This window comes from Chlorocebus sabaeus, chromosome 21 (genome assembly GCF_047675955.1).
Source record: "Chlorocebus sabaeus isolate Y175 chromosome 21, mChlSab1.0.hap1, whole genome shotgun sequence".
NCBI classification, from domain to species: domain Eukaryota; kingdom Metazoa; phylum Chordata; class Mammalia; order Primates; family Cercopithecidae; genus Chlorocebus; species Chlorocebus sabaeus.
The window spans coordinates 78,155,985-78,183,734 of NC_132924.1; the positions used below are offsets into that span (position 1 = coordinate 78,155,985).

At 42.3% G+C, this 27,750-nt stretch overlaps 2 protein-coding genes across 18 annotated transcripts in view; one reads left to right on the forward strand and one right to left on the reverse strand.

Moving 5' to 3' along the window:
* Positions 1-6,822, forward strand: part of KMT2E (lysine methyltransferase 2E (inactive)) — a 99,431-nt gene extending 92,609 nt beyond the window's left edge. For all 3 annotated transcript variants that reach the window (XM_007982484.3, XM_007982486.3, XM_007982490.3), the window contains 6 exons: positions 50-613; positions 1,617-1,903; positions 2,978-3,066; positions 3,175-3,300; positions 3,472-3,569; positions 4,545-6,822. In XM_007982484.3, the coding sequence (XP_007980675.1) occupies positions 50-613; positions 1,617-1,903; positions 2,978-3,066; positions 3,175-3,300; positions 3,472-3,569; positions 4,545-6,056 (2,676 nt within the window). In that variant the 3' untranslated portion in view covers positions 6,057-6,822. The remainder of the gene's footprint in view (positions 1-49; positions 614-1,616; positions 1,904-2,977; positions 3,067-3,174; positions 3,301-3,471; positions 3,570-4,544) is intronic.
* A 2,228-nt stretch (positions 6,823-9,050) lies between these two features.
* The window catches only part of SRPK2 (SRSF protein kinase 2), a 287,057-nt gene continuing 268,357 nt past the window's right edge, over positions 9,051-27,750 (reverse strand). For 7 of the 15 annotated variants that reach the window (XM_038004326.2, XM_007982491.3, XM_073009227.1 and 4 more), the window contains 6 exons: positions 27,265-27,365; positions 27,051-27,158; positions 21,176-21,245; positions 20,429-20,521; positions 19,963-20,055; positions 9,051-10,703 (listed from right to left, as the gene is read on the reverse strand). In XM_038004326.2, coding sequence (XP_037860254.1) covers positions 10,519-10,703; positions 19,963-20,055; positions 20,429-20,521; positions 21,176-21,245; positions 27,051-27,158; positions 27,265-27,365 — 650 coding nt within the window. In that variant the 3' untranslated portion in view covers positions 9,051-10,518. The remainder of the gene's footprint in view (positions 10,704-19,962; positions 20,056-20,428; positions 20,522-21,175; positions 21,246-27,050; positions 27,159-27,264; positions 27,366-27,750) is intronic. The other 8 variants (XM_007982492.3, XM_007982496.3, XM_073009228.1 and 5 more) reach the window with 2 other exon arrangements.

The window sequence follows — 27,750 nt, forward strand, 5'->3', positions numbered from 1 at the left end:
CCAAGATGTGATCATTTGTATAATTTTTTTTTTTTTAATTTGTAAACAGGGATATGACAGATCTTCAACCATGTTAACATTGGGGCCTTTTAGAAATTCTAATTTAACTGAACTGGGTCTGCAAGAAATAAAGACTATTGGTTATATGAGCCCTAGGAGTAGGACTGAAGTCAACAGGCAGTGCCCTGGAGAAAAGGAACCGATGTCAGACCTTCAGCTGGGACTCGATGCGGTTGAGCCAACTGCCCTACATAAAACCCTGGAAGCGCCTGCACATGACAGGGCTGAGCCCAACAGCCAACTGGACTCGACTCACTCTGGACGGGGCACAATATATTCTTCCTGGGTAAAGAGCCCTGACAGAACAGGAGTTAACTTCTCAGTGAACTCCAACTTGAGGGACCTGACACCCTCGCATCAGTTGGAGGTTGGAGGAGGCTTCCGAATAAGTGAGTCAAAGTGCCTGATGCAGGATGATACTAGAGGCATGTTTATGGAAACAACTGTGTTTTGTACTTCCGAAGATGGGCTTGTATCTGGTTTCGGACGGACTGTTAATGACAATTTGATCGACGGGAGTTGCACACCCCAGAATCCACCACAAAAGAAAAAGGTTACAAATTTAACAATTTATAGTCTTTTTAATAGTTTTTTTTCATATTACTACTGAGGGGAATTGGTAGTTAGATGTATTATGTAAGGCATTCTTAATTTAGTTATGAAAGTTACATTTTTATATTTTTAAACCTTTTGTAAATGCTGGCTTAATTAGAAAATGTTTACAGAAAAGTAAAAAATTCTACTAATATGGGAAATCCTTGTAAGTACATGGTTTCAGAGAAATCTCAAGATGATTTATTTCACCAAATGAGTATTTTTTAAAACTAGGCACTCCCCAACCAAAAACACAGACTTGAATATTTGTGTTATTACCTTTATTGTACATTGAGCAAACACCTGTGTATAGAGGAAATGCCTCTTTCCTCATCTATAACATCTATAGTATTTAGGCCATGGATGTAAGTGTTTTTATTTTACTAATAGTTATGTATTAAATATTCAGTTCCCTGATTTCCCATTATTTGGTTGGCAGATGTACTGAGATAATTAGAATGCCTTATTTCAAAAGAAAAAAACTATAGCACTTACTTTGTTAGTAGGCTTATTGCTTTGCAAGTCCAAGAATTTTCGTGATGTGTGCTTTTAATTTTTATAACAGAGTCCAGTTGGCAACTTTGTGGGAAGCAATGTAGTATAGTGGAAAGAGCACGGGCTTTCAAGTAAGACCTAGGTTCGAATCCCGGCTCCAACACTCACCAGCTGTGTGACCTTGAGTGAGTGAGTTACTCAATTTCCTCATCTATAAAATGGGGATGATAATATACCTATTTCTTAGGGTTGTTGTGAGGATAAATGAGATAATGTATGTAAATCATCTAAGTACAATGCCTGGAATATAGTAGGCATTTGATAATTGTTAATTATTTGTTCAGAATCAATTAAAATAATTTTCCTAATGTAAATATAGTAATTCTCTAGACAAAGAAAGAATGCATTGATTCTGACATAAAAAACAAGAATAAAAGATTTGCTTTTTCTTATCTTTCTTTCTTAAGGTTTCTCTATTAGAATACCGTAAGAGACAACGTGAAGCTAGGAAAAGTGGCTCTAAGACAGAGAACTTTCCACTCATTAGTGTATCACCCCATGCAAGTGGAAGCTTGAGCAACAATGGTGATGGCTGTGCCAGCAGTAATGAGAATGGGGAGCAGGTGGAACACACTGCTAGCCTACCTTTACCAACACCAGCTACGGTTTATAATGCCACTTCTGAAGAAACTAGCAATAACTGCCCTGTTAAGGATGCTACTGCCAGTGAGAAGAATGAACCAGAAGTTCAATGGTAAGCCCATATGAAGTATTGCTACTCTGGAAAACACAAGCTTTTGTTCAAGTATTCTTCCTATTTGTTGTTCTCCCAAGGCTAAGCTGATTGTGCTTTGTGGTCACAATTTTAAAAGATTCTCTCTGCTAATAGGATTTTAAGCCAGCTCTGTATGGCCTGTGTTGTTAAATGTTGATTGTATTTATTCCTTGGTAATTTATTCATTCTTTACACACAAATATCCTCTCCAAAGAATTTTTATCAGAGTCAACAATTCTGCAGACTTCCTTTATAACCCCTACCAGTTACCTTGAAAGAACAACCAGGGTTAGTGCTTCTTCAGAAGGAATAGGAGCAGCTGCATATAGGATGGATCATGGCAAATGGCAGGCGGCCACACTCACTTTGCTCCTTGGTCCCCTTTCCACCTGAAAGCATGCAATCCTGATAGCAGTTTGTTAGGGGCATGTTTTGGTACCTTTGGTAACCAAAAAAAAAAATGACATTCTGAATGTTAATACATTATCTTCAACTCCTTGCCTTCTTTTCACCAATAAATTGCTGGAGACAAAGGAATTGAGTCCTTCAAATAAGGATAATCATCTCAGTTCTGGGAGCAGTCAGCAAAATAAGAGAACTTTTTTTTTTTTTTTTTGAGATGGAGTCTTGCTCTGTTGTCCAGGCTGGAGTGCAGTGGCATGATCTCAGCTCACTGCAAACTCCACCTCCCGCGTTCAAGCGATTCTCCTGCCTCAGCTTCCCAAGTAGCTGGGACTACAGGCGCCCGCCACCATGCCTGGCTAATTTTTTTTTTTGTATTTTTAGTAGAGACGGGGTTTCACCATGCTGGCCAGGCTGGTCTCGAACTCCTGACCTCGTAATCTGCCCACCTTGGCCTCCCAAAGTGCTGGGATTACAGGCGTGAGCCACCGTGCCCTGCCAAGATTAACTATTTTCAAAGGTTAACACCAGAGTATTTTCCCAGTAGATCAAAAGCCTTGGTCTGACAGTACATGTTGACTATGAATCAACAAAGAATGTAGCTAGCAGTACTTTCTTTCAATAGAGGATAATGTGATTTTTCTTTTAAAGGACTGCCTCAACTTCAGTGGAACAAGTCAGAGAAAGGAGTTATCAGAGAGCTTTACTTCTCAGCGATCACCGAAAAGATAAAGATAGTGGTAAGTGAGCTTGTTCCTTCACCAGAAAGTGGAGTCAGTTAATCAATCTGCATCCTCGTTCTTTGCAGCTCTAATGTTCTCTTTGGGTCTGCTCTGCTTCATCTCTAGGGGGAGAATCACCATGTGTCTCATGTTCACCGAGTCATGTTCAGTCTTCACCTTCATCTCATTCAAATCACATTCCCCAGTTGCAAGCTAAGGGCCCAGTCCCTTCTTTCAGTGAACTTATGGAAGGTCAGTAAGCAGATGACCGATAATGTTATTCTTTAACACATTTTAAAATCAGACAAAAGAGAGCCTTTATAAAAAGTTGGTTTGGATAGTAGAATGTATGCTGCTTTGTGGTGTTAAAACAGTGTTTATTGTGTAATTTTACACTTACTATAGGTTTCTTCTGCTTTATAGACCCTGATCCTGAAAATCCAGAACCCACAACTACAAGTCAATGTCCATCCCCAGATACTTCTCAAAATACTTGTAAAAGTCCTTCAAAAATGAGCAAGGTAATAATATTGACCTTTAATAATATTGACCTTTCAATGGGTTCCAAAGGACTTTAGGTTGAGTGCAGAAAAGCTGATGGTTATAATATGCAGTGTTTTTCAGCCATATCAAGTATCAATTTGTGACTTCCGGACACTTTTCCTGTCGGACATACTCAATTGTGTTTACTACTTTCTTTGTTCTCTCTCACTGAACATGTGATGGATAACTCTGACCAAACATTCAGGTTTTCTAAGCACACTTCAACAGCTTACATTTTCTTCAAATGTTCCACCTCTATTCTAGTGGTGCCTAGGAAATTCATAGCCTTGTAATGAAATTCTTAACCAGCCAATTATCTAAAAACAAAAGGACGTTTTATCATTTAAAAGGAATGACATCTTTATCCTGGATCATCAAGATGTAATAATGTAGCATGGCATGTGTATCATTGGAAACTAAAGACAAGGAATCTGAGATTTATCTTTCTTTGATGATAGACATTTAAACAGTCTTATATTGGTTTATTTATATCTGAACAGTGTATAAGGAAAATGAAAAGGTATTAAAAATCAAAATGGTTTGAGGGAGCAAGTTTATTTACCCAAATCAATTTATCCTTAAGTTGGGTATAGAAATTTCAATTATAAAATTGAAACTTGCTATTGAAGTTCTTTCAGAGTAAGGCTCAAAAACAGGTTTCATTGCTTAGGGGTAAAAAGGCAGAGTAAAGTTAAAGAAAATTATTTCCTCAACTTGTCTTCAATAAAAATTAACCCAGAGAATTCACTTTAAGCTCACTCTCAGAACTGTTTGGAACAACTGAAAAATATTGGCTTTTTAACATCCCAAGCCTCCATAACTGACATATCCAGGATGTTATTTCCTGCCCCTCATTAAAATTAATATTTAGGTAGTATTAAATACCAACGAGAATAAACCTCAAGGTACACAAAATGTTCCTTAAATATATGTAATTTGTTTTTTCTTCATAGCCTGGTTCACCTGGATCTGTAATTCCTGCTCAAGCACACGGGAAAATATTCACAAAACCAGATCCCCAATGGGACTCCACAGTTACTGCATCCGAAGCTGAAAACGGTGTTCACCTAAAAACAGAGCTCCAACAAAAACAGCTGTCAAGTAACAGCCAAGCACTTTCAAAGAATCACCCTCCTCAGACACACGTTCGTAATTCATCTGAGCAACTTTCACAAAAGCTGCCTTCTGCACCAACAAAGTTGCACTGTCCTCCATCACCTCACCTAGAAAATCCTCCAAAGTCATCCACGCCTCACACACCTGTACAGCATGGTTATCTTTCACCAAAGCCTCCTTCACAGCAGTTAGGATCTCCCTACAGGCCTCATCATTCACAGTCACCTCAAGTTGGAACACCTCAGCGAGAGCCTCAGAGAAACTTTTATCCAGCAGCACAGAACCTTCAAGCCAATACTCAGCAGGCAACTTCTGGAACATTATTTACACAGACACCCTCAGGACAATCTGCAGCAGCATACAGTCAGTTTAACCAACAAAGTCTGAACAGCACGGCACCACCCCCTCCACCTCCTCCACCTCCTTCTTCTTCGTCTTACTATCAAAACCAGCAGCCCTCTGCAAACTTTCAGAATTATAATCAGCTCAAAGGTAGTCTTTCTCAACAAACTGTGTTTACATCAGGACCAAATCAAGCACTTCCTGGCACCACAAGCCAGCAAACAGTTCCAGGACATCATGTGACTCCAGGGCATTTTTTGCCCTCTCAGAACCCTACCATTCACCATCAAACTGCTGCTGCTGTAGTCCCCCCTCCTCCTCCACCACCGCCTGCTCCAGGACCGCACCTTGTACAACAGCCGAATTCCCATCAGCAACACTCTGTAGCACATGTAGTAGGGCCTGTTCATGCGGTCACCCCTGGGTCGCATATTCATTCTCAAACTGCTGGACACCACTTACCCCCACCCCCACCCCCTCCCGGTCCTGCCCCTCATCACCATCCGCCACCCCATCCTTCCACAGGACTCCAAGGTCTACAAGCACAACACCAGCATGTTGTAAATTCAGCACCCCCACCACCCCCTCCGCCGCCACCTTCCAGTGTTTTGGCTTCTGGGCATCATACCACATCAGCTCAAGCCTTACACCACCCACCTCATCAAGGACCTCCACTTTTTCCTTCGAGTGCTCATCCAGCTGTACCACCGTATCCCTCACAAGCTACACATCATACCACTTTGGGACCGGGACCCCAGCACCAGCCTTCTGGAACAGGGCCACATTGTCCATTACCTGTCACAGGTCCTCATCTCCAGCCCCAAGGACCAAACAGTATTCCAACACCTACTGCTTCAGGGTTCTGTCCTCATCCTGGCTCTGTGGCCCTGCCACATGGGGTTCAAGGACCTCAGCAGGCATCTCCAGTGCCTGGACAAATTCCAATTCACAGAGCACAGGTGCCACCAACATTTCAAAACAATTACCATGGGTCAGGGTGGCATTAAAATGGACTCCAAAAACATTTTTTTAAATGTTCTGTAAGATAAACTGTATATTTCATATGTACCTGTTAAGGTACTTTTTAAAGCTTGTACATGAATCTTTGTATAAAAAACACCAGTGCTCTTTCATTGTATTTTTCTCATTTTTGCTTTTTGAAATTCCTTTAAAAAATGTGCTGTTAAGCCAGTATTAGGTATCTTTATTTTGTAAGTGAACATTCCAGCTGTTTTTTTCTGGCAGATCTGATGCTGATTTGATGCTGTATGATCTTTAAATTTTATTGTTGCAGTTAAATTCATTTAGTGAATGTTCTATTATTTTATACATACACATTAAGTACTCAGCTAAGTAATGGCACTATGAGGATTTTCTTTTCTTCCCTTTCCTGTCAGCAGCAGTTCTGTGAATGCATCTTAGGTATAAAAATGCAATACAGATTTTTATATTTTGGTGTGGACATGGCTCATTTTTGTTTTACCAGTTATTTGCAAGCAAAATGTAATTTAATGTATAGATGATTTCTAGTGTCTCCTGACAAACTGTAAATACTGCATTTCTTTTGCGTATATAATTGCTTACAGCTTTTCTCATTTGATATATAGCATTGTACATATGACAAGTCTTTTGCAAAACTGTGTGATCTTTGTGAAAGTAGTACAGTATATGACCTTTAATTTCTTTTTTATTTTAAATATACTGTCACATTGAAGCACTGGTTGGGCATTTTAATTCATGTTAATAAATCACAATTATGTCAGTTTTACCAAATTGTCCTGTACAACTTCTAAGATCGGGGTCTGTGTGTTTCTACAGAAGTTCTAGTTTTCAGATATAGTTTGTAAGGAGCCTTCAATTTTCTTCAGCAACTACTACCTCAGCAACAGGAGGCAGCAAGGGGTTGTTCCTGCAGTGGTTTCTGTTTGCATTTTTGCAGGAGCCATAGGAAACTACTGAAATGATCGTGCTGGGTCAATTAAGGATGTGGCATCATACAAAATGAATCCAGACCACTAATGCATTACAGTAGTTCTTGAATACAGTGTGCAACAACTGTTTGAAAATATGAGTAGTTTGCCCAAAACAGGAAAACTTGTCTTGGGTGTACAAAACTAAAGAAAAAAGGCATTATTCCTAGATCTCTCAGTGAAATGAAAACGGCCTCTTAAGTGAACGTTTTTATTGCTAAAATATAAAATACTAGTTATAATCTTGGAAAAATTAAAATTTTCCAGCCTTTGTATTCTACCTCTGAGGAGGATTCAGTAAGTACATCCAATAATAATGATACTGTTTATCAACACATTTTCCATCATCTAATTACCTGACATAATTTGGCACAGGATACAAATTCTGTGCATCAGAGAGAGTAAACACTAAAATGACTGAGTGACCTCCTTCAGTCATGTTTTCACACTTTGAATTTCTACTTCCTTTTGAAAATTAGCTAACAATGGTACATTAACGCAGCTCATTTAGGGCTCAATCCTAATCAGCTTGAAATTTTTAGAAGAATATAGGCCAAGTTTGCCATCCTCGATTTGTCCAACAAAATTCTGTGTATGGTATTTATAGTAAAGAAACATTTGAGAAGAAACAGTTTTACATCATCTATCCTGATAGTTTCAAACAGAATAAAGGTAACTAGTGTGTGAAATATAAATATTCTTCTTAAAAAGTCTGTCCTTCTAAGCAGTTTAAATTCTTCACTGGCTTGAAATGTGCCTACTACAGAAATATGCATACAGAAGCTTTTGTGTGAACTGCAGAATCTTATTTGATTTCTTGATGAAGTATATATTCTCAAATATGGTCTTCCACCAAAATTTCATTCAACTTATTTAAAAGGGGGAGAAAAAAGGAGAATTTAGGAAATAATCTGAACTACGGATAGAAACTGAAGTTCTCTACTCCAGTGTAAAGTTTCCTTACTTTATCCTGGTAACTAGTTATGTGTGGTCCAGGTATGGGAAGAAGCAAGTCAGTAAATCAGTTTTCACCTAAAAAGTTTATGACTTTTTGCAGATCTTATATCCACCTTTTCTCTGCCTTTGGGCAGTTCTGTCTGCCAATTTCCAGATAGCCAGCTCCTGTATCTGCTATAAACATATATGTGATCCACTGCTTGTCATTTTCCATGAAGATTTCACATGGACTACAGAAAGGAAAAGACAGGACATTCAACTAAAGTTAGAGAGCTAGTTAGAATGTTTAGCATAACCAGTGGTTCTCATTTAGTTTTTGTGCATTCTTTATCAACAAGCCGCTAAGAATCTGATAAAACCGTATTATGCCTAATACAAATGTATATTCCTTCTAGAACAACTGTTCTAGGCTGTTGTATCATAAGGGACACACCTGTAAAAATTTATAATCTAGTTTATTTTCCAACATGAGCAAAAACTGCATTAGACAAATTTCATTCAAGTATACTATCACCCTGATAAAAATCCTTTTACCCTTAGGGAAGAAATAAATTGTGCTCTATGGTTCTTGTAAGGATGTTTCTTACAGAAATCATGGATGGTTATCACCAGTCTACAGCCACTATCTATCATAGAATTTACATGGAAACCTACAGCCTTATTAGAAAAACTTAGCATGCACATTTCATAAAGAAATGAATGAATGATCCATTCTGCCTCACTGTGGTATGAGATGTAATGGTAATTCCTAAGAGGGTTATGTGTCTTGTTTCCTAACAGCAAATGCTGTTTTAAGTTTGCAATGATCAAACAAATGCAGTCAGTATGTTTTTGATGAACCATGGATGAAAAGAGATCACTGAAATTCTAGAGAATCAATCTATACTGTAGCTTTTCTCCTAAATCCCTTCTGCCCTTAAAAAATAATAAATGATTTCCTTATAATAAGCCTTAATGCATGTTCTACAACTACATCTGCTGCAACAGGAATGCTGGTATTTAGTTTTAGTGACACTACTCTGATAGCAAATGTTCATTGATTCTATCATTTATAGGGCAATGACCAAGGCAATGTCTGGAAAAAAAAAAACCGAAACACTTTAATTTTTAAGACAACTGCAAGCACCTCAAACAATGGATTATTGTTACAACACTTGTTAGCTTTTCACAATCTAGTTATTGCAAAGGCATATGGATAAATGTTAATGGACAAAGTCAAAAACGAGGCACCTTAATGAATGTAAAATTTAAAATAAAAAGACATTCAATCCACTGACGTCTAAAAGAGGCTAAATATACCTCTATATATTACATTCTAAAATTGTATTGCCTACTATGGTTTGTGTCCTGGAGTCTACAATTAATTTTAAGGAAATGCATAAACAAAACTGTGTGCAACCTGCAAAGGGAAAATCATTTTCTCAACTTCATTTTATGGAAAGACAATGAAAAAGCTAGTAAAATTTGTTGTAGCCACACGTAAAGCTACCTATGGAATGAATGTGATCACTGTTACCTTTGAGCTGTGAGGAGTATTCTGCCCACTGCACTGCAAATTGTATATACCACACCTTGTGTTCTAGACAAGCATGATCATGCTTTTCGAAAAATATACGTATTTTTTCATTCCACACAATGAACACGTTTCTCTTTTCCAATTTAATCTATGTAGAGCTTAACTTACAGCGCCCAGAGGAGGCAACATGACATGGTACTGAGCCGTCACATTTTTAAAGGGAAATTGCTCTTCTTTAAAAGTACTTTTAAAAATATGCAAAAATACAAATGGGACTGCTAAATTATAATGCATATTTTAGAATGAGAAGCATATATTTTCTTCCTTTAAAGTGCCATATAGAGAATGACATCTTACAACCCAGAGCCACTTTGTTTAAAATCCAATGTGAAAAGACTGTTATGGAATGAAAAGTTTGCACAACTCCTTGGAGCAGTTAAAGTCTGCTACATGCAACATAGGCTACAAAGCACTCAAGACTTGGTAGCTTTTCTGAAATTTGAGTCCCCCTCCCATATTTAATGGAAAGTAACATTTACAGGGTGCATTTACATACACTATAATACAGGAATGATGTCCCTTTGCCAGAAGATAAAATTGTACATTTCCTTGCTATTTCTTGGTTCCAACTTGATAATTTCTTAAGATTGTAAATTATATAGTACTCAGCTAAAATATTTCTTCATAAATAGTTACAAAACCTGCCAAAACACAAAGGGAAAGTATTTTTCATTCAAAAAAAGGACATTTGAATGTCACACAACACAAGAAACAATGCTTAGAGACATGTTATTGTTTCCAGAAGAAAATGGTCAGTAAACTACTTAGCTGAAGACAAAAGACTACCCTTCCCCAGGATCACAGTGCACAAAAAGCAAAATGTCAAACAACAGTACCTCAAAGCAAAATAAAGGTCTGAGGATGAAGCCAGCTCACTTGTAATCCTGTTAAAGAATGAGAGTCACCGTTTAGGTCCAATGTACTGGGAACATTTGCTAGCTCAGAATGCAATATTGGTAGAATTTGCTAAGAATTCAACCAAGGATGCCGAAGGCATTCGCCAGCTGAGGCTCGTTTTTCTGGAACCATTTCTAACATCGGGATCAGGAAATCTGTAAACTGTGCAGCATCTTCATGGGGCCAGCCATACTTTTCCACAAGTACATCAAAGAGGCTCCAGGGCTTCAGCTTGGTGATGTGTCGCAGTTCTCCTACAGGGGGAAAAACAGGCCAATGTCAAGAAAGCTCCAAATCTGCATTCCCCATTGTTGGTCCAGTCAGGCTCTTTTCAATGAAGCGGACAACCACCTGCTCAACACTTACACGGCAACAACAAAGGACACCAGCTTTTCCCCGCTAGGCAGTAATCATTACATGCACATATGACCAAGGCATATTTCAAGTAAGCCTGGTGGATGTAAATAGAGGTTAATTAATAGTTCATTCACATTAGTTCTAAGTTTCTTTAAGTAAGTGGAGTGGGCTCACTTTGCCCAGTGTTTTCTTTTCCAAAGGCTGAAGCAAGCCACTCTCATTTCAACCTGGGATCTTTCATAAAATTTGCAAACTTGAGGCCAACCCAAATCAAACACCATTCATGTCTACGCGTTTGTTGTAAAATCTAAGATCCTAGGACATTAATTTGTAAATCTTGAAGTTATATTTCACAAACTGTACTAGCTGCAATATGAAAAGTGTGGGTTACAGGCAGCTATGGTTGACATAACAGAATGACGAACGAGCTAGTAAATGGCCTATGAGCTGTAATGGTCATTTCATGAGAGAAAAAAAGGTTATTTTTAAGTCAAAACTGCAAAAAAGGGCTGGAGTCGGTGGCTCACACCTGTAATCCTAGCCGTCTGGGAGGCTGAGGCAGGAGGATCCCTTGAGCCCATGAGTTTCAGACCAGCCTGGGTAACACAGACCAGACCCTGTCTCCACTTAAAAAAAAAAAAAAGAAAAGAAAAAAAGTAGCTGGGGGTGGTGGTACATCCCAGCTACTCAGGAGGCTGAGGCAGGAGCATTGCTGGAGTCCAGGAGGCCAAGGCTGCAGTGAGTCAAGGTCATGCCACTGCACTCCAGCCTGGAAGAGGGGCAAGCGAAACCCTGTCTCCCCATAACCCTGTTCAAAAAGGCAATAAACTGTCAAAAGCTCCAGATAATTTCACTGTAAATAACTCATTTTCTCTGCCTGTTTGAAGTTTTCACAAGACACCCCACCCCTGCCCATAGGCCTCCTTAGGAGCCCCTCAGTGTACCCTGAGCAGCTTCTGCAGAGGAAGCACTCCCCTGTGCCCACACCCCAGAGCAGCCATGTCTCGGCGGGGAAGGGGAGGCATTCAAGCACCTGCATGGCACACTTCATACAAGGGCTGACTTTCAATTGCTATAATTTAAACAAGGTAAATTTTTTTCATGAGATGCATCAATAGATAATCAGTGCTCTGCTCACAAAGGTGTTCTCAGGAGGCTTGTTCTGTTTCACCCATTCAAGTCAATTTAGAAAAGCCCTCCCCTTTAAAAACATAATGAAAAGAAAAGAACATTACAGAAAATTGTAAGAACAAAAGGGGAAGTAGCCTACAATCCTACCCACAACGGCTCTTCTTTTGTGTCTATTGTGAAGCGTGTTCTTACACACTAGTATGTCTACAGAGCTGCAACCATGCTCTGCACAGGGTTCTGCATAAAGAATCTCTTAAGAAGACTGCTTGCTAAAAGGGCTGGGATGTAAAATAAGCTTCTGTTTCCAATATGAGGACTGGAGATAGAGTTAAGCATCACATCCAGACATCAGGTCTGTGTTGATGAAGAAATGAACCTGCAATATTAGAGGCAGGAAGGGATCTCCTGTTGAAGGAAACAGTCTCCATAAAAACAAAGTCTGAGCAGAGACTGCAGGTTTATCCCTCTAAGCCCAAAATTCCGGCTCTAGGAATCCAGCCCAAGGAGATAAACCCTGGTTGCGCCACCCCAAATTCATGCCTAATATATGCTGGCACAAAATTACATGTACTTGCAAAATTACAAAGAGCCAATAATAGTAAAATGGTGGTTACAAGAAAACCAAGGTAGATTCACTTAATAGTATTTAGTATTACTTAACAACATGGGAGAAGATCATGGGAGAAGATCATGGTACAACATTAGGCAGTAAAGGAACAGCCAAACTATGTCCTACAGATAATCACAAGATTATTAAAACACTCATTAAGATGGAAATCAAGTGAATCAAAACACCAGCTTTTGTTAGTAGGTAATTTCAATTTCCACATTTTCTGTAATATGACTATATTGATTTAGACTGTTGATCTCACCACAGCAACAGTGAAGCAAACTAAGAAAGCGCGCACATGACTAAACCAAGTTCTCGGGGAAGGAGAGCGAACTTTTATGACATTAATCTATTCTATCTCAGAATAAATACTCTCCAGGTTTGCAAATAAACGCAAATACAGAGAAGCACTGTCTGCTGAGAATAGTAAAGGAACCTATTTCTGAGAGGCCAGGTGTTAAACTAAGATCCATCAACAAGGCATCTTTTAAGTACAATCCTCCATGAAAAGAAAAGGTTTACCACTATAAATGCTTAACAGCTGCACAGTAACAGTGAGCAAAACAATATAACACTGAACGGCCATAAGAAACTATTCATCCATAACTAGGCATACTGTAAACTGGTAAAAATATTTGCAAGGAGCAGCGTAAAATATCTACTTTTGACAAGGTAAAGACTGTATGTGCAAAGAAGCAGTCTATAAACAACAGTATATGCAGGACAGTCCTGAACACCTATGGTCCTGAGCACACAGCAGCACTGCAATATAACAAAACACTGAACCGCCTCTAAAAAAAAAAACGTGTGAACTTTTTTTGTGGAAAAACTTTATACTGCAAAGGAAATCAATTAATCTGGATGCTACAATGATTATGTGTACAAACCCTTAAGCTCAATATAAGAAGTAACCTTGCCCTGGAAGTCCCTGATAAGGTTACTCAAACACAAAGCCCTAGCCCCCAGCTCTGTACCTGCTGCCAGCCGACACAACAAGAGTGGCCTCACTGGGTGAGTGGGGGCCTCGAGTCCATGAGCCAGCTCCAGCCCTGCAGACGATGCCCAAGAAATGGAGACACCTCCATCACTCAGAATGATAATTAAGAATAAGAGGAGAAAGCACATTTTAAAAGCACATTTTCACCACTTGCTTTTATTATAAAAGTAGCACCCTAACAAGTTCAAGAAATGTTATCGGCCAGGCGTGGTGGCTCATGACTGTAATGCCAGCACTTTGGGAGGCCAAGGCAGGAAGATCACCTGAGGTCGGGAGTTCGAGACCAACCTGGCCAACATGGTGAAACCCGATCTCTAATAAATACAAAAATTAGCCAGGCGTGGTGGTGCACGCCTGTAATCCCAGCTACTGGGGACGCTAAGGCACAAGAATTGTTTGAACCCAGGAGGCAGAGGTTGCAATGAGCTGAGATCGCACCACTGCACTCCAGCCTAGGCAACAGAGTGAGACTCTGTCTCAAAAAAAAAAAAAAAGAAAAGAAAAAAAAGGTATGAAGATGCGTTTCACTGAAACAAGTTTTGCAAATAACCAGACAACTGTGACAATTTTAATTTTTTTTAAAGTTCCATTTCTAGCCTGTCCTCCTTAAAGAATGTGGACTATCACTTCACCCTTCCTGTGACTATCAGCTCTCAATCTCAGTATCAACTCACACACACACATAGGCAAACATGAGCCTGGCGGCCAACTGTGCTGTTCCCCAGGAGCCCCTCAGGCTTCTGAATGTGCTCTGACAAACAGCCTGACAGAGCCGAGGAAAGCCAGCAGGAAGCAGGCTCTGAGGAAGGCTCCGCCTGCAGAGCAAAGGCTTTGTGACAGCAGCTGTACTGGCCAGTCCTGGACTTGCAGAGTCCGTCTAAGGAAACAGGGAAGTTCTATTATACTTCTCTTGAATCTTAAAGTGGCTTGTGAAGGAAAATATATTATTTTATCCATGAAATTGTCATATTCCAGAATTAAATAAAGCAGCCCACGAGGTTCCACACTACATGTGGGAAGACTCTAAAGGCAAATCCTAGACTATATGTACATGAACAGTGGTAATTACAAAGCAAACCATGATACAAAACTGATGAGCATCAATTAGATGCACGTAGAAAGTAAACCTACCAAGAAATACCAATACAAAGTAGGAGACAATCAAGAGATTTGAATGAATTCTTATACAAGTAGACAACCACATGTGGGTAAATACTGGAGTTTAAAATGTGTATAAGCCCTACTTCACATCCCATACAAAATCAACTCAAAACAGATCATATGCCTCAGAGCTAAAATTAAGCAGTTCCTAGAAAAGTAAATCTTCATGACCTTGAAGTAGGCAATGATTAGATGTGACATCATAAGCACAAATTGTAAAATGTATATAAATTGGCCTTCATCAAAATTTAAACATTTATACTTAAACTTTCACACATGTATTCAAGAGAAATGGAAACATCTGTCTACACAAACTTGTACATTAATGATCATAGTGGCATCATTCATAATAGCCAAAAAGTGGGGGAAACCAAACGTCCATCACCTGATGGAGGGATAAACGAGAGGAATGGCAGTGGCAACGCCCAGCCCGTGAGGTTGTCAAATGCCCACGAAAGAGCATTCGTTGTTCTTTACAGCATCAAAAGAATCTGTTGCTTTTTAGGTATTCAGGAGATAATTTTAAAACATTGTGACAAGTTCAACTCAGACACTAAATATTAAAAATACAGAATAAGGTATCTCTTTTTAAAACTCAGCTCCTGGGTTTTAGCCCTCAGTTCTCACCTTTCTCTTGATGTTGTCCCTGACTCGGGGAAATGTGGATTTTATGCTGCTGCACAGAAGCTTCTTGCTTTTGAAATTTTCAATTGTATTTAAGGTCTGTAGTCTGACACACACACGCACACACGCAGGCGCACACACATGCACACATAATCACTCTCTTTTATCCCAACACACTTGATGCTCTCATCTAGAGACCTGTTTTTGTTTGTTTAAGTAAACTGTCTCCGTTGATGATCCCATTATCAACGCAGCAATTTTTACTAAAATGCGCCTGCTGAATGGTCAGAAAAATTTCTGGTGACCAGCCCAGTGAGGTCTGCTCCTGGCTGCACTGTTTTTCCTATCATGATCTGAGGACTGAAATGCTTCTGGGGACCACCCACTTCTTGAAGACAGGACAGGGAAAAAAATTCATGGACATGCTGATTTCTATTGGCCCACCTCTCAACACACTAGTTTCTTAATGCTTTTTGGTGGCTCATGTCCAGCAAATTATCTTTAAGAGGGTGAGAGCTGTAATTACATTCCCTGACCAAAAATATAGCTCAATTTTTAACTTTCTGGCCAAAGAATGATTCAAACTAGTAATGATCATGGCTTCTTGAATTATACACAAGAAGAGACAGATGAGCTGCATTTGATGCTCAACTTTAACACACAGACCCCGCTCTTCTCTGGCCACGTGGCAGGGATGAAAATCTGCTTCTGACCTGGAGGAGACAGAGCGGGAAACCTCCTGGGAAGGCACTCTCCATCAGTAACTGCTTTCTGAGGTGATCGGCATATCAACAGCTGTTTTAAATTTTGTTCTTTATCAGTTCTAGCACAAAGTATTTTAGGTATTTCAGGAAAAAAATTTCAATGGCTACTTGTAAGATTCCATTATTTCCAAAATGTACATTCACATATTACTTAGGGGAACATGCCAAAACACATCTTTCAGGCAGCAAGCCATTCCCCTCATCCTAAGAGACACGATGAAATCTATTTCCATGACGGGCCGTCATTCCTCATAATGTTATCCTGTGACTTCTGTAAAAACCCTAAATCCCTTCTGATCTCTACTGCCATTAGAAATTATAATCAGGAAAGAACTGAAGTCCCAATTCTCAGTCATTTCAGGGGATTTCTCACCTAGTCACAAACACACTCTTACATCCAAAAAAAGGAAACAAGAACTGTAGGTACCACAGTAACACCAAGTCAAAATATTTTTGATCTCTCATTAAGAAAGATGCCAAATGCATTTTAACTCTGCAGGTTACGTTCAAATAAGCTGCTCAAAAAGAACTCGATCACACAAGTCCTAAGTATATGTGGTGATGATGGCGGTAACCTAGAGATACACATCCACAAGCTGTCTCAGGGAGCAAGGCTGCTGACAGAAAGCCCTACGTGGAAGCTGCTTGCCAGCCATTTATGGCCACATGCAGGCCACTCTCCCTGACACGAAAGGAACCATCACAGGAGTCACAGGCCAAGAGCAGATGCCTGCACCAGCTCCATGCCTGCAGGCCGCTTACAGGCCCCTCCTTCCAACAACTCAATGATTTCGCTTGCTTATCATTCAAGGCCTCTCTTTGTGTCCCTCTTTCTTTCCTTCCCACTGTGCCCAGTGTGGAGTCCTCGATCCCCCCAACAGACAGACAATTAACAACGACAACTAAATGCACGGCCAGGCCAGGCGCAGTGGCTCACACCTGTAATCCCAGCAACTGGGAGGCCGAGGTGGGCGGATCATGTTAGGTCAGGAGTTTGAGACCATCCTGGCCAACATGGTGAAAACCTGTCTCTACTAAAAATACAAAAATTAGCTGGGCGTGGTGGCGGGCGCCTGTAATCCTGGCTACTCGGGAAGTTGAGGCAGGAGAATTGCTTGAAGCCAGGAGGCGGAGGTTGCAGTGAGCCGAGACTGTGCCAGTCTGGGCAACAGAGTGAGACTCCATCTCAAAAAAAAAAAGACAAATACAGAGGCAGGTCACTCTAAGTGGGTCTTTGTTGATGAGGAAAGGTTCCAATTAAAGGAATAATTCCTGAGTGACTTTGCTGTTGGTCCTCACCGTACCAGGTGACCCCAGTGGAAAATGAGGCTCATCAAACCATGGTGCCCAAGCAGATGCTGTGCCCCATGCCTCTCAGGTCTCTCCTCCCCTCTAGAGCATCACAAGTCAATCATGTTCTCTCTTTCCATAACAGGCCAGGCCCAACTCCAATCTGACCCACAGCTGGGGCTCACAGCAAGTCACCTACCAGCCACGGCGCCCCAGGGACCAGGCCATCTCCCCCACCAGCTCTGGAAACATTCTGAAATGTGGGAGGGGCCTGCCTTCAATAAAAACACAATTCCCCAAGCCATACTGAATCCCAGGCCACAATAATTCACAGCTTTTTCCTTGTTTTTTTTCTGAGACAGAGTCTTGCTCTGTCACCCAGGCTGGAGTGCAGTGGCGTGATCCCGGCTCATTGCAACCTCCGCCTCCCAGGTTCAAGCAATTCTCCTGCCTCAGCCTCCCCAGTAGCTGGGATTACAGGCACCCACTACCACGCCCAGCTAATTTTTATGTTTTAGTAGAGAAGGGGTTTTGCCATGTTGGCTGGGCTGGTCTCGAACTTGTGACCTCAAGCGATCCACCCACCTCAGCCTCAGCATGAGCCACCATGCCCAGACCAATTATTTTCAAATAACATTTTCTCTAAGTTTCCCAGGGAAACTCAGCCTGTTTTCTCAGTAATATTGCTGTATAGAAGTTCATAAGGTTCCAGTGTTTTCCTGTTTATAGCTTTGCTTTAGCAATAATAACAGCTCCAGTTGTGCCCAGTGCTGTAAAGGCACCCTCTTATACTTTCTTGTAACAGCCAACCCGAAAGAACCCCTGTTGACAGATGAGGAAACTTAAGTTCACAGACTACCTGATGTGCCATTCTCACAGCAGGTTGAAGCCCCAGCTCCATTACTAAACACAGCTTAACAGCAAAGCCATTTTCCTGCCCTTGACTCCACTTGGGCCTGTGCTTGCGCATCTCCATGTGGGGAGGGGAACCCTGTACCTGGCTAATGTGGCCTAGACTCAGAGACCAGATTCTCAGAACCAAAAATCATTACTGATTGTCTGACAAATGGTTTTTCCTGACAATACCTGTGCTAAGTCTTAAAGGTAATGAGGAAAATAATCACATCTAATTGTATATTTCACAAATTGCCTTCACCAGGTGATCCTATAAAGCCTGAGAGGGGTAGTCAATTTGCCCAGAGTAAATGCAGCAGGAAACCACCATCTTTAGCACAGTCAGTTCTCAAGTCTTGTACACTTAACAGGAAAATGTAATTTAAAGTTAAATATAAGGACTGGTTAGCCAAACCTCACCAAAGTGAGTAATAAAGATTATTACTCCACAAAAATGCCTTATCTCATAGGAAAATAAAAAATCAGTATGAGGCCAGGCATGGTGGCTCACACCTCTCTAATCCCAGCGCTTTGGGATGCCAAGATGGGTGAATGAGCTGAGGTCAGGAGTTTGAAAACAGCCTGGTCAACATGGTGAAACCCTATCTCCAACAAAAATACAAAAACTTAGCTGGGGACATGGTGGTGGGCACCTGTAATCCTGGCTACTTGGGAAGCTGAGGCAGGAGAATCGCTTGAACCCAGGGTGGGTGGAGGTTGCAGTGAGCTGAGATCACACCACTGCACTCCAGCCTGGACAACAAGAGCGAAACTCCATCTCAAAAAAAAAAATTTTAAAAAAAAATCAATGTAGTTCTCCAAATTTAGCTAAGTGAGGGAGACAGAGCATCTGGGACTTTCAGAAATTTCTAAAAGTCCATGTCCTACTCACATCAACTTTAAAAGTTCTTTATTAAGGGCTGTCACATCCAAAAACAAAAATCTAACCTGAAAAATATGAAGTAAAAGGACCAACTACACTCATCACAAAAAAGTACAGCAGGCTGGGCGCAGTGGCTCATGCCTGTAATCCCAGCACTTTGGAAGGCTAAGGCAGGTGGATCACTTGAGGTCAGGAGTTTGAGACCAGCCTGGCCAATACAGTGAAACCCCATCTCTACTAAAAATACAAAATAATTAGCCAGACATGGTGGCACGCCTGTAATCCCCGCTACTTGGGAGGCTGCAGCAGGAGAATTGCTTTGGGAACACAGGATGTGATTTTTAAGAATGTGAGGAATGCAACATTTCATAGGTCTACATCCACTACAGAAATAACCCAGGCAGACCAAAAGCCATGTCCCTGGACATTCATTAAGTCCAGTCTCTAGGCCACCTCTGTTCCACTACAGACAGTCCATGACATGAGAAATGAAAAGATAAGTCTAGCCGGCTTTTAACACTCATCTAAATTCCTTTTTATAAATATATGAATACACAGATTGGTAACTTGGAGTAAGAAAAGAGAGAAGCAGAGGAGAAAACTGCTATTAGGAATGCTGTTCTCTTACAAAATTCTTACTCCAGGTATCAGATGGGTCAGGTTTATTTCTTGAGAGCTTTCTTCGGAAGAACTCCCCAGCTGTGAAACTCCAGATCTTTCTCCACTGCCCAATCACGAACGCACAATTTCTCCTTTTGGGAGAAGACTATGCTGAAAATTAGTGTTGCATAAATACCATTACCTTTTCTGGTGAAAAACTCCTTGGAATATTTCCCCAACATAGCGTATTTTCGAGGGACTTTCCCCAGCAGTTCAATGATCAATGCTATGTGATCTGCATTGGGAAACATTGCCAGCAAAACAGAAACACACGACAGTTTAATCAGTACACTGCATGCAGACACTACTACCGCCCGCGCAGACAGAAACAGAGCGCAACTTGAATGACCAAAAGTACAGGCCTTCCTCACGTTGCTGGATTCAGGATCGAGAGCTGGAGGGCACAGGAGAGGGGCTGGTGAACAGGGTGACCGCAGCACAGGGCTAAATGTGGTCTTCCCTGACAACTTTTCTATCAGCACAGGAATTCTGCTGGGTTGCGTTTTGAATTTAGGAGAAATGCCTTTGTCACCATTAATGCTAAAATCAGCAGCTGCTCTTCAGTTTCTGTCTGCATCGTGGCGCTTTTCAAAAAGAAGAGGTACTACCTCTGCGATTGAAGAACTCCCGAGAATATTTTCCAGATAGAGCAAAGTGCCTTGGAATACTGCCTAGCAGCTCTATGATGTGGGCTATGTGGTCTATGGAGGAGAGAAAAAAGGATATGGGAATGGGAGGGGCAAAGGGAAGGATGGGATAAAAGAAGAGGGAAAAATTGAAATTAGTAAAAAATCAGAAATAGATTCAAATCAACAGTGTCTGCAGCACATCCATGCAGAGGCTTGTAGGAATGACAGGCCTCAGGCACCACGAGGAGCAGTAACAGTGACTGAGGCCAGCTCACCCCAGACCACCCCAGCATTGCAAGCAAATAAGCATGGAGATGGTCAGGTTTACAGATGGAATTCAAGCCAGAATTCCTGGGTTTTCAACTCAGCTCCCAAACAGGACAGAGAAATGGGCAGCACGCACATCAATGGTCGAAAGGACCACAGACAGGTTTCAGGTCTGTATCATCTGTCCTCTCTCAGCCAGCTGGGTTCCTGCCCTGTGCAAGGCCAGGAAGAGCTGCTGGTGTAGGGCCCTGAGGGCTCACTGGAGTGCTGCCTGTACCAGGCAGGCTCTGCCCATTCACTGAGACTGAGGGGGCGTCAAACTCAAAGGAAAAGCATCTGAATTTGGTGTTTGAAAACCAAAAACATGGCTCTATTTCAGTACAAAAATACAGTACTCTACAGAAGTTCAGAGATGGCAGGAGACCTAGAACGAGGTATTCAGCAGGCACTAATACTCACCTTCGTCTCTGGAATAGTCTTCCCCAGAATGTGGTTCAAACAAATAATCTCCCGTTGCCAGCTCAAATGCCTAGGATACAACAGACGACATGCTAAGCACTTCAGAGACTGGCCCCCAAGTCAACAGCTTCTTCTCCTTACAGAAGGAGACCGCCACTTTATGAAGATCTGAATCAAATAAAATAGCCTCCCAAAAGTGCTCAATACTAATTTTTTTCTTTCTTCCACATTCAAAGAAGTTTCAGAAGTATTTTTACATTTCTTCTAAGGAAAGATATAAGAGCTATGTATTCTATTCATTTTGCAGGAAGCAAAACCAAAACGTCAGTGATTCAGCCACACCTGTGTGCAGGCCTGGCAAAGCACAGTATGCACTCTATAAACGGTAGAACGAGAGTTCAACCCAGGACTCAACCAAGCCCATCTGACTCCAGCACCTGCCTCAACCACCACAATAGCCTTGGCCTCTGTATAGCAGACACTGCTGCGTCCTTTAGGCAAAGACCTTCATGTTTTAGTAACCGAGGACTATTTTCAGCATCTCATCATCTATTTTCATCATCATTTCATTCACTTCTGATTCAACCAAAGGAAAACCTGGAAACAAAACAGACCCTCTTTGTCCCCAGGGCCAGAGGACACAGATGGCCTTGCAGACCCTTTTGTAGATGTCACGGAGCACTGGCTTCCTGGGTGGCCACTGGCTGTCCCTCAGCATGCCAGCATGTAGGGAAGGCCATTTGTTCCCATTTCCCTTGCTCACAAAAAAACCCTCAAGAACATGAGTTTAAGCTGGTAACAATATACAAAAATGGCAACTGCTACTGCTCTGCTGATCAAAGAGTATGTTTTAAAAGTGAAAAAAAGAATAAGCTAAATCCCATTTCTGGTTTTTCTCATAGCTGCTTCTATTCTGAATGGATCTTGCTATCCCAAAAGGTGCTCAGAAGCCCAATCACTGATGCCTGTGGATCTGTGACTGCCCTCCACACTCCCGCCCCCAGGAGGCAATGCTGGGGCAACTGCACTGCATCAACCTACCTTCTTTTTCTTTCAATGACCACACAGTGCTGGGAAGGCACCCTTAAGGGAAGACTCACCTGCCTGGGTGAGGGGCCACCTCTCCTAGCACTGTCTTTAACAAACCAAGAGTGGGACAGTCAGCCCAGGACCACATCTTTTCACCTTTTTTAAAAAAAAAGACTGCACGTGAATCAGTTGAAGGAAGGAAGCATGGTGACAAGATGACTGCCAGCTGCCCATGTGGTAAGCATTAGTTTATGAACTCAGGATCCTGCCCTGAACCTGGCATAGGTCTTAGCAGGACACAAACACGTCACATCTCAGCATGGTGAGCTGGTGGTCCCAGCACTGTGGATGCCCGAAGGCACCAGCAGAAAATGCAGAAAGGCCCTTACGTAGGGCCTCTCCTTTCCACTCAATAAACAAAAAAGACAGCTGGGCCAACCCCAGATGAGGGCAGGAAAACCTCATTATTGGCCCCAAATCCAAGTGGAACAACTAGATTACACACTTAATGGCCAGGAGAGTCCTTCCAGCCTGGGAGACAATCAACTCAGTATCTTACAAGCTAAGAGAAAAATCTGAAAACTCTAATGGGACGAGGACTTGAAAAGCTTGGATCAAGTTCCAAGCTGCTTTTCAACCCCTGCCTTGAGCCCTATGCTAACTCTTTTAATTAATTTTCAAAATGACTTCGATCAGGTCACATCCATTTCTTTTCCTTTCATATTTTTTGAGATGGGACCTCACTATGTTATCCAGGCTGGACTCAACCTCTTGGGCTCCAATGATCCTCTCTCAGCCTCTAGAGAAGCTAGGACTACAGGTGCACTACACTGTGCCCAGCTTTGTACATATTTCTTACCGCCAAAATATGTCAGCTATGTATTCTTTGAAAAAATGATCATTTTTATTAGTACCCTTATATTTCCAAGAAAACATGTATAGAAGCCAATCAATGAAATAATTTTTTTCTTTTTTTTTTTTTTTGAGACAGAGTCTTGCTCTGTCGCCCAGGCTGGAGTGCAGTTGCATAATCAATCTCAGCTCACTACAAGCTCCGCCTCCCAGGTTCACGCTGTTCTCCTGCCTCAGCCTCCCGAGTAGCTGGGACTACAGGTGCCCCCCACCACGCTTGGCTAATTTTTTGTATTTTTAGTAGAGATGGGGTTTCACCGTGTTAGCCAGGATGGTCTCAATCTCCTGACCTTGTGATCTGCCTGCCTCAGCCTCCCAACGTGCTGGGATTACAGGCGTGAGCCACCGCGCCTGGTGAAATAATTTTTTTTTTTTTTAAAGGAAGAAGGAAGATGCTGGCTGTAATGCTACCTGTTTTTGGTTCTTTGGAGAGTGACTAGATTCTCTTAACAATACAACATGTACAGCAGGGCAAATGCACACTACAATGAAAAACCTCTGCCTTCAACTCAGGTACTCCCAGCATAACCTTCTATTGCCCAGGCTGGAGTGCAGCAGTGCAATCTTGGCTCACTACAACCTTAGCCTCCCGGGTTCAAGCGATTCTCCTGCCTCAGCCACCTGAGTAGCTGGGACTATAGGCACGTGCCACCACGCCCAGCTAATCTGTGTATTTTCAGTAGAGATGGGGTTTTGCCATGTTGGCCAGGCTGGTCTCAAACTCCTTGCCTCAAGTGATCTACCTGCCTTAGCCTCCCAAAGTGCTGGGATTACAGGTATGCACCACCCTGCTGGGCCCGAGTATAACTTTTATTATTTTTAACACCTGGGAACTTCGGATTCTTCTCCACTTGGCCCAATTCCCTCAAAGGGCTTTTCCCTGGACCTACTTGTTTCTGGATTCTTGGGAGACAAAGTGCCTCTCTCCTAAAACATTCTCCTATGCTGAAGTACCCTGATTCTGAACAAGTAAGATCAGCTATTTGTTCTGTGATGTGACCAGTGCCAAAGAAGTCTGGTGAAGTTTCTTGGAATGGCTTTTCTTGTTTCTATGGCACTAACCAGGACTCACCATGGAGTTCATAAAAAGTCCTATCTGGGACTCTAACACATAAATGCAGAGAAATCAATGCTTCAGCTACAAAGAAGTCTCAGATTATATGTAATTACACCTGGAAGGTGTAAAGCTCAAGAAAAAGCAAAACTCAAGAAAAGTAAAACAGATCTAAAACCAACATATCCTTGCTGTGATCCTTCATTCTGTTGTGCTGCTCCAGCTGCAGAGCCTAAAGCTATGCTCCCCGACAATAGCCAATGGAACCTCGCTAGCACCCCTCAGCTCTCATTCCCAGAGTCTCTGTGAGATTTGATGCCATTTATAAAACTCAAAGACAGCTGGGCACAGTGGCACATGCCTGTAATCCCAGCATTTTGGGAGACCAGGGCGGGTGGATCACTTGAGCTCAGGAGATCGAGACCAGCCTAGACAACATGACAAAACTCCATCTCTACAGAAAATACAAAACTTAGCCAGGCGTGGTAGCAAGGCGTGGTAGCATGTGCCTGTAGTCCCAGCTACACTGGAGGCTGAGGTGGGAGGATCACTTGAGCTTGGGAAGTGGAGTCTACCATGAACCAAAGTCATGCCACTGCACTTCAGCTTGGGCAACAGAGCAAGACCTTGTCTCCAAACAAACAAACAAAACCTTCAAAGTCTATAGGCTTTACCACCAAGAACCATCTGTGACCTTACGACAGCTTCGTATTATGAGGTCAAATTTAATAAATGCAATATTTTTACACTACAACAGAACAGATGAGGTAAGAAACACTGCCTCATTGCTCCTAGGTTCTCTAGGAAGAATAAAAGAAACCTCTAAAGCAGGGACTTTTCGGGGGCGGGGCAGGCAGTGAATGAGGGCCTGCCCCTTTCTCAAAAAAAAAAAAAAAAAAAAACTCCCTTATGACAACCAACTGAAAAAGAAAACCTCATAAGCCATCCTGACAGCACTAAGGGAGCTTATGCTTAATTCTTGGGAAGAGGGCAGGTGAGGAGACAGAAACGCTTTTCCTTAGGAACCTGTTATTGATATTTATGCCACTGTTCACAGCAACAGCATTTCAAGAAGTAAACAGGACAGGAAATTATATGGAGGGACAAATGTTCATCTAATGGAAGGCAGGACAGATAACCTGGTATAAAATTGTGCTGACAGCTCCATTATCCCACGACATCTGTGATTGTGTCCTATTTTTCTGGTTATATCACCAAACTTAATACCCCAAATTAGAAGCACAGCATTTCAGAGTTGAAAGAGTTCTTAGTGCCTAATTCAGGGCAGCCCTGCTGCTGGTGGCCATTGTGACTTAACCTTCCCCACATCCTGAAATGGCCCCTGCTCCCTGACCCCCACTCACTGTCTCTGCGGCTCCCGTTCCACTGACTCCCACATCTCAGTCTGCCTGCTGGGGTCACACAGAGAGGGCCAAATGCCTCTCCACACAGCACTCTCTAAGTTCAAAGTGACCATCATTGGCCACCGGTTCTTTTAACTGTTCTCTTCTATACCTAGCTAAGGCAGGGACTTGGGTTTTGATACGGAAGAAGTTTAACACCTTTAATAATTTAAACATAATTATCTGGTATTATCTATAAGAGCAACGAGGGAATAGAAAGGCCTGGTGTTTCAGGACCTATCTGGCCATGTGTTGACTCAGATCATGCTGAGTCAAAGCTGAAAGACACAAAGCACCCTCTTTTTCTCCTATCAGCTGGCACTAACTGCTCAAAACAATGCTTTTACCTGAGCATTAGAGGAGATAAAACACAGCAAATTCAAAAGAATTGTTAAATTAACCTCTGAATAACAGAAAATTAACGTATTTATTCTGCATTCCTTTTTTTTAGTGAGAAGAAAAATGTTAAGCCTTCCACACAACCCTTTCTTTTAAATATTGGAAGAATGTGGATAAAAAACAGTATGGAATAGAAAAAACATGAAACCCAACAGCAAACAACCCACCTTTCCCAACACAGCATGCCTAAGTAAAGCCCACCGAGAAAAAGCTGCTGAATGGGCCAGGAAACAGGGCAGAGGAAGAGAACCAGGAACTGGCTCGCAGACGTGGAGCCCCTTGTGTTCACCAACTCACAGGTTCAGGGACCATGAACAAACGATGCCGGGCAGGGCCAGGGGAGTTTAGAGACGATGCAACTGTGCAGCACAAAACCAGCAGCAAAAACAGGCCTGACAGGTGAAAGAAGAGGCTTCTGCCGCCCTGTGGAGGCCGCCATCTCAACCACTCTGGGAACAGACTCTGTCCGCGGGAGTGGGCGCTGCTGCCACTGTCTCAGAAGGGGCTAGACATCCTAGAATAAGCCAGAATATCTGCTAGCTCTTGCTTTCTAAGGGAAGAGAGATTATGCATTGGCATCTGGGGAAATCCCTTCCAGTCTGGAAGAGGTGAGGAACGCTGCATGTCTGGTTGACCAGGCAGAGGCTACATGGAGGGGCTCCCACCTGCCTGCCTCAGGCAGTCTTCCCCTGGGAGATGCCACCTCATCTTTCTCCACAGCATGAGTGAAGGGAAAAGTTCCCTATACCCTGCAAATTTTCAGGGACTACAAGTGAAGTCACTGTGTCACCACAACTGAGTCTGATTCATGGGGCTGCGGGCTGTGCAGGGCCTTAAGAAGAGACCATCTTTCTCTCACAAGCCCACAATCACACCAAACACCCAGGGCCCGCCTGAGGAGGATCCTTCCACTTCTTAAGATGCCCGCGGCAGTAAACTTCCCCTCACCCAGCCCACGGCAGATGACCCTTACAGTCAGAAAAACTGAGGTCACATGCCTCAGAGAGACTCAGCCCCATCCAGAGTATGAGAGGAACGAGCCAATTCCCAAGGCAGCAAAGGGCAGAGCCGTCCTTACCATACATGCCGTGCTCCAGATGTCCGCAGGGGTGCTGTACCCTGCTCCTATTAAAACCTCTATGGAGCGGTACTGACGCGTCTGGATGTCTTCCGTGAAGTGTTTATGCTGGAAGGGAACAGGCTGCATTACCACAGAGCAACACAGACATTCAAAAAGTGTCTTCGCACACAGAATCAAGACCAAAGTGTTTTAGAAAGAAAACTCTACTTACCACCCAACAAGCATTTCCCAGGTCAGCAATTTTTACTCTAATTTTATCTGCATTCCGTGGATCCAGGGGATTCACCAACAAGTCAGCCGCCCGGGTTTTTGCTGGCATGAGCAAACAGCAGGACAGTTAGTGATTAGGATAAGTGGTTTCCACGTGTGAGCACAGTGTTTGCCAGGGTCAGTCTCCTTTCCTAAAGAGTGGTGGAATGATCACTCAGGCCTGGGACACTGTAAATTCAACTTGACAGAACTAAAACTGCTTGTTCTCCACCTCTGGAAAATTCTCCACAAAACAGCAAACTGGGCTGCCCACAGGATGCCAAGGGCACTGCCTTGCCCTTTCTCTTCTTATCTCCAGTTCCTTCAGGTCCAGGTCAGCCCTAGAACAAGCCGGCCTTGCTCTCTCCCTGTCTGCTGCTTTGTGGCAGCTCTTCATGGTGTCAGTCCATCCCTTCACGGCCCGGATCAAGCTTGCTGATGCATTATT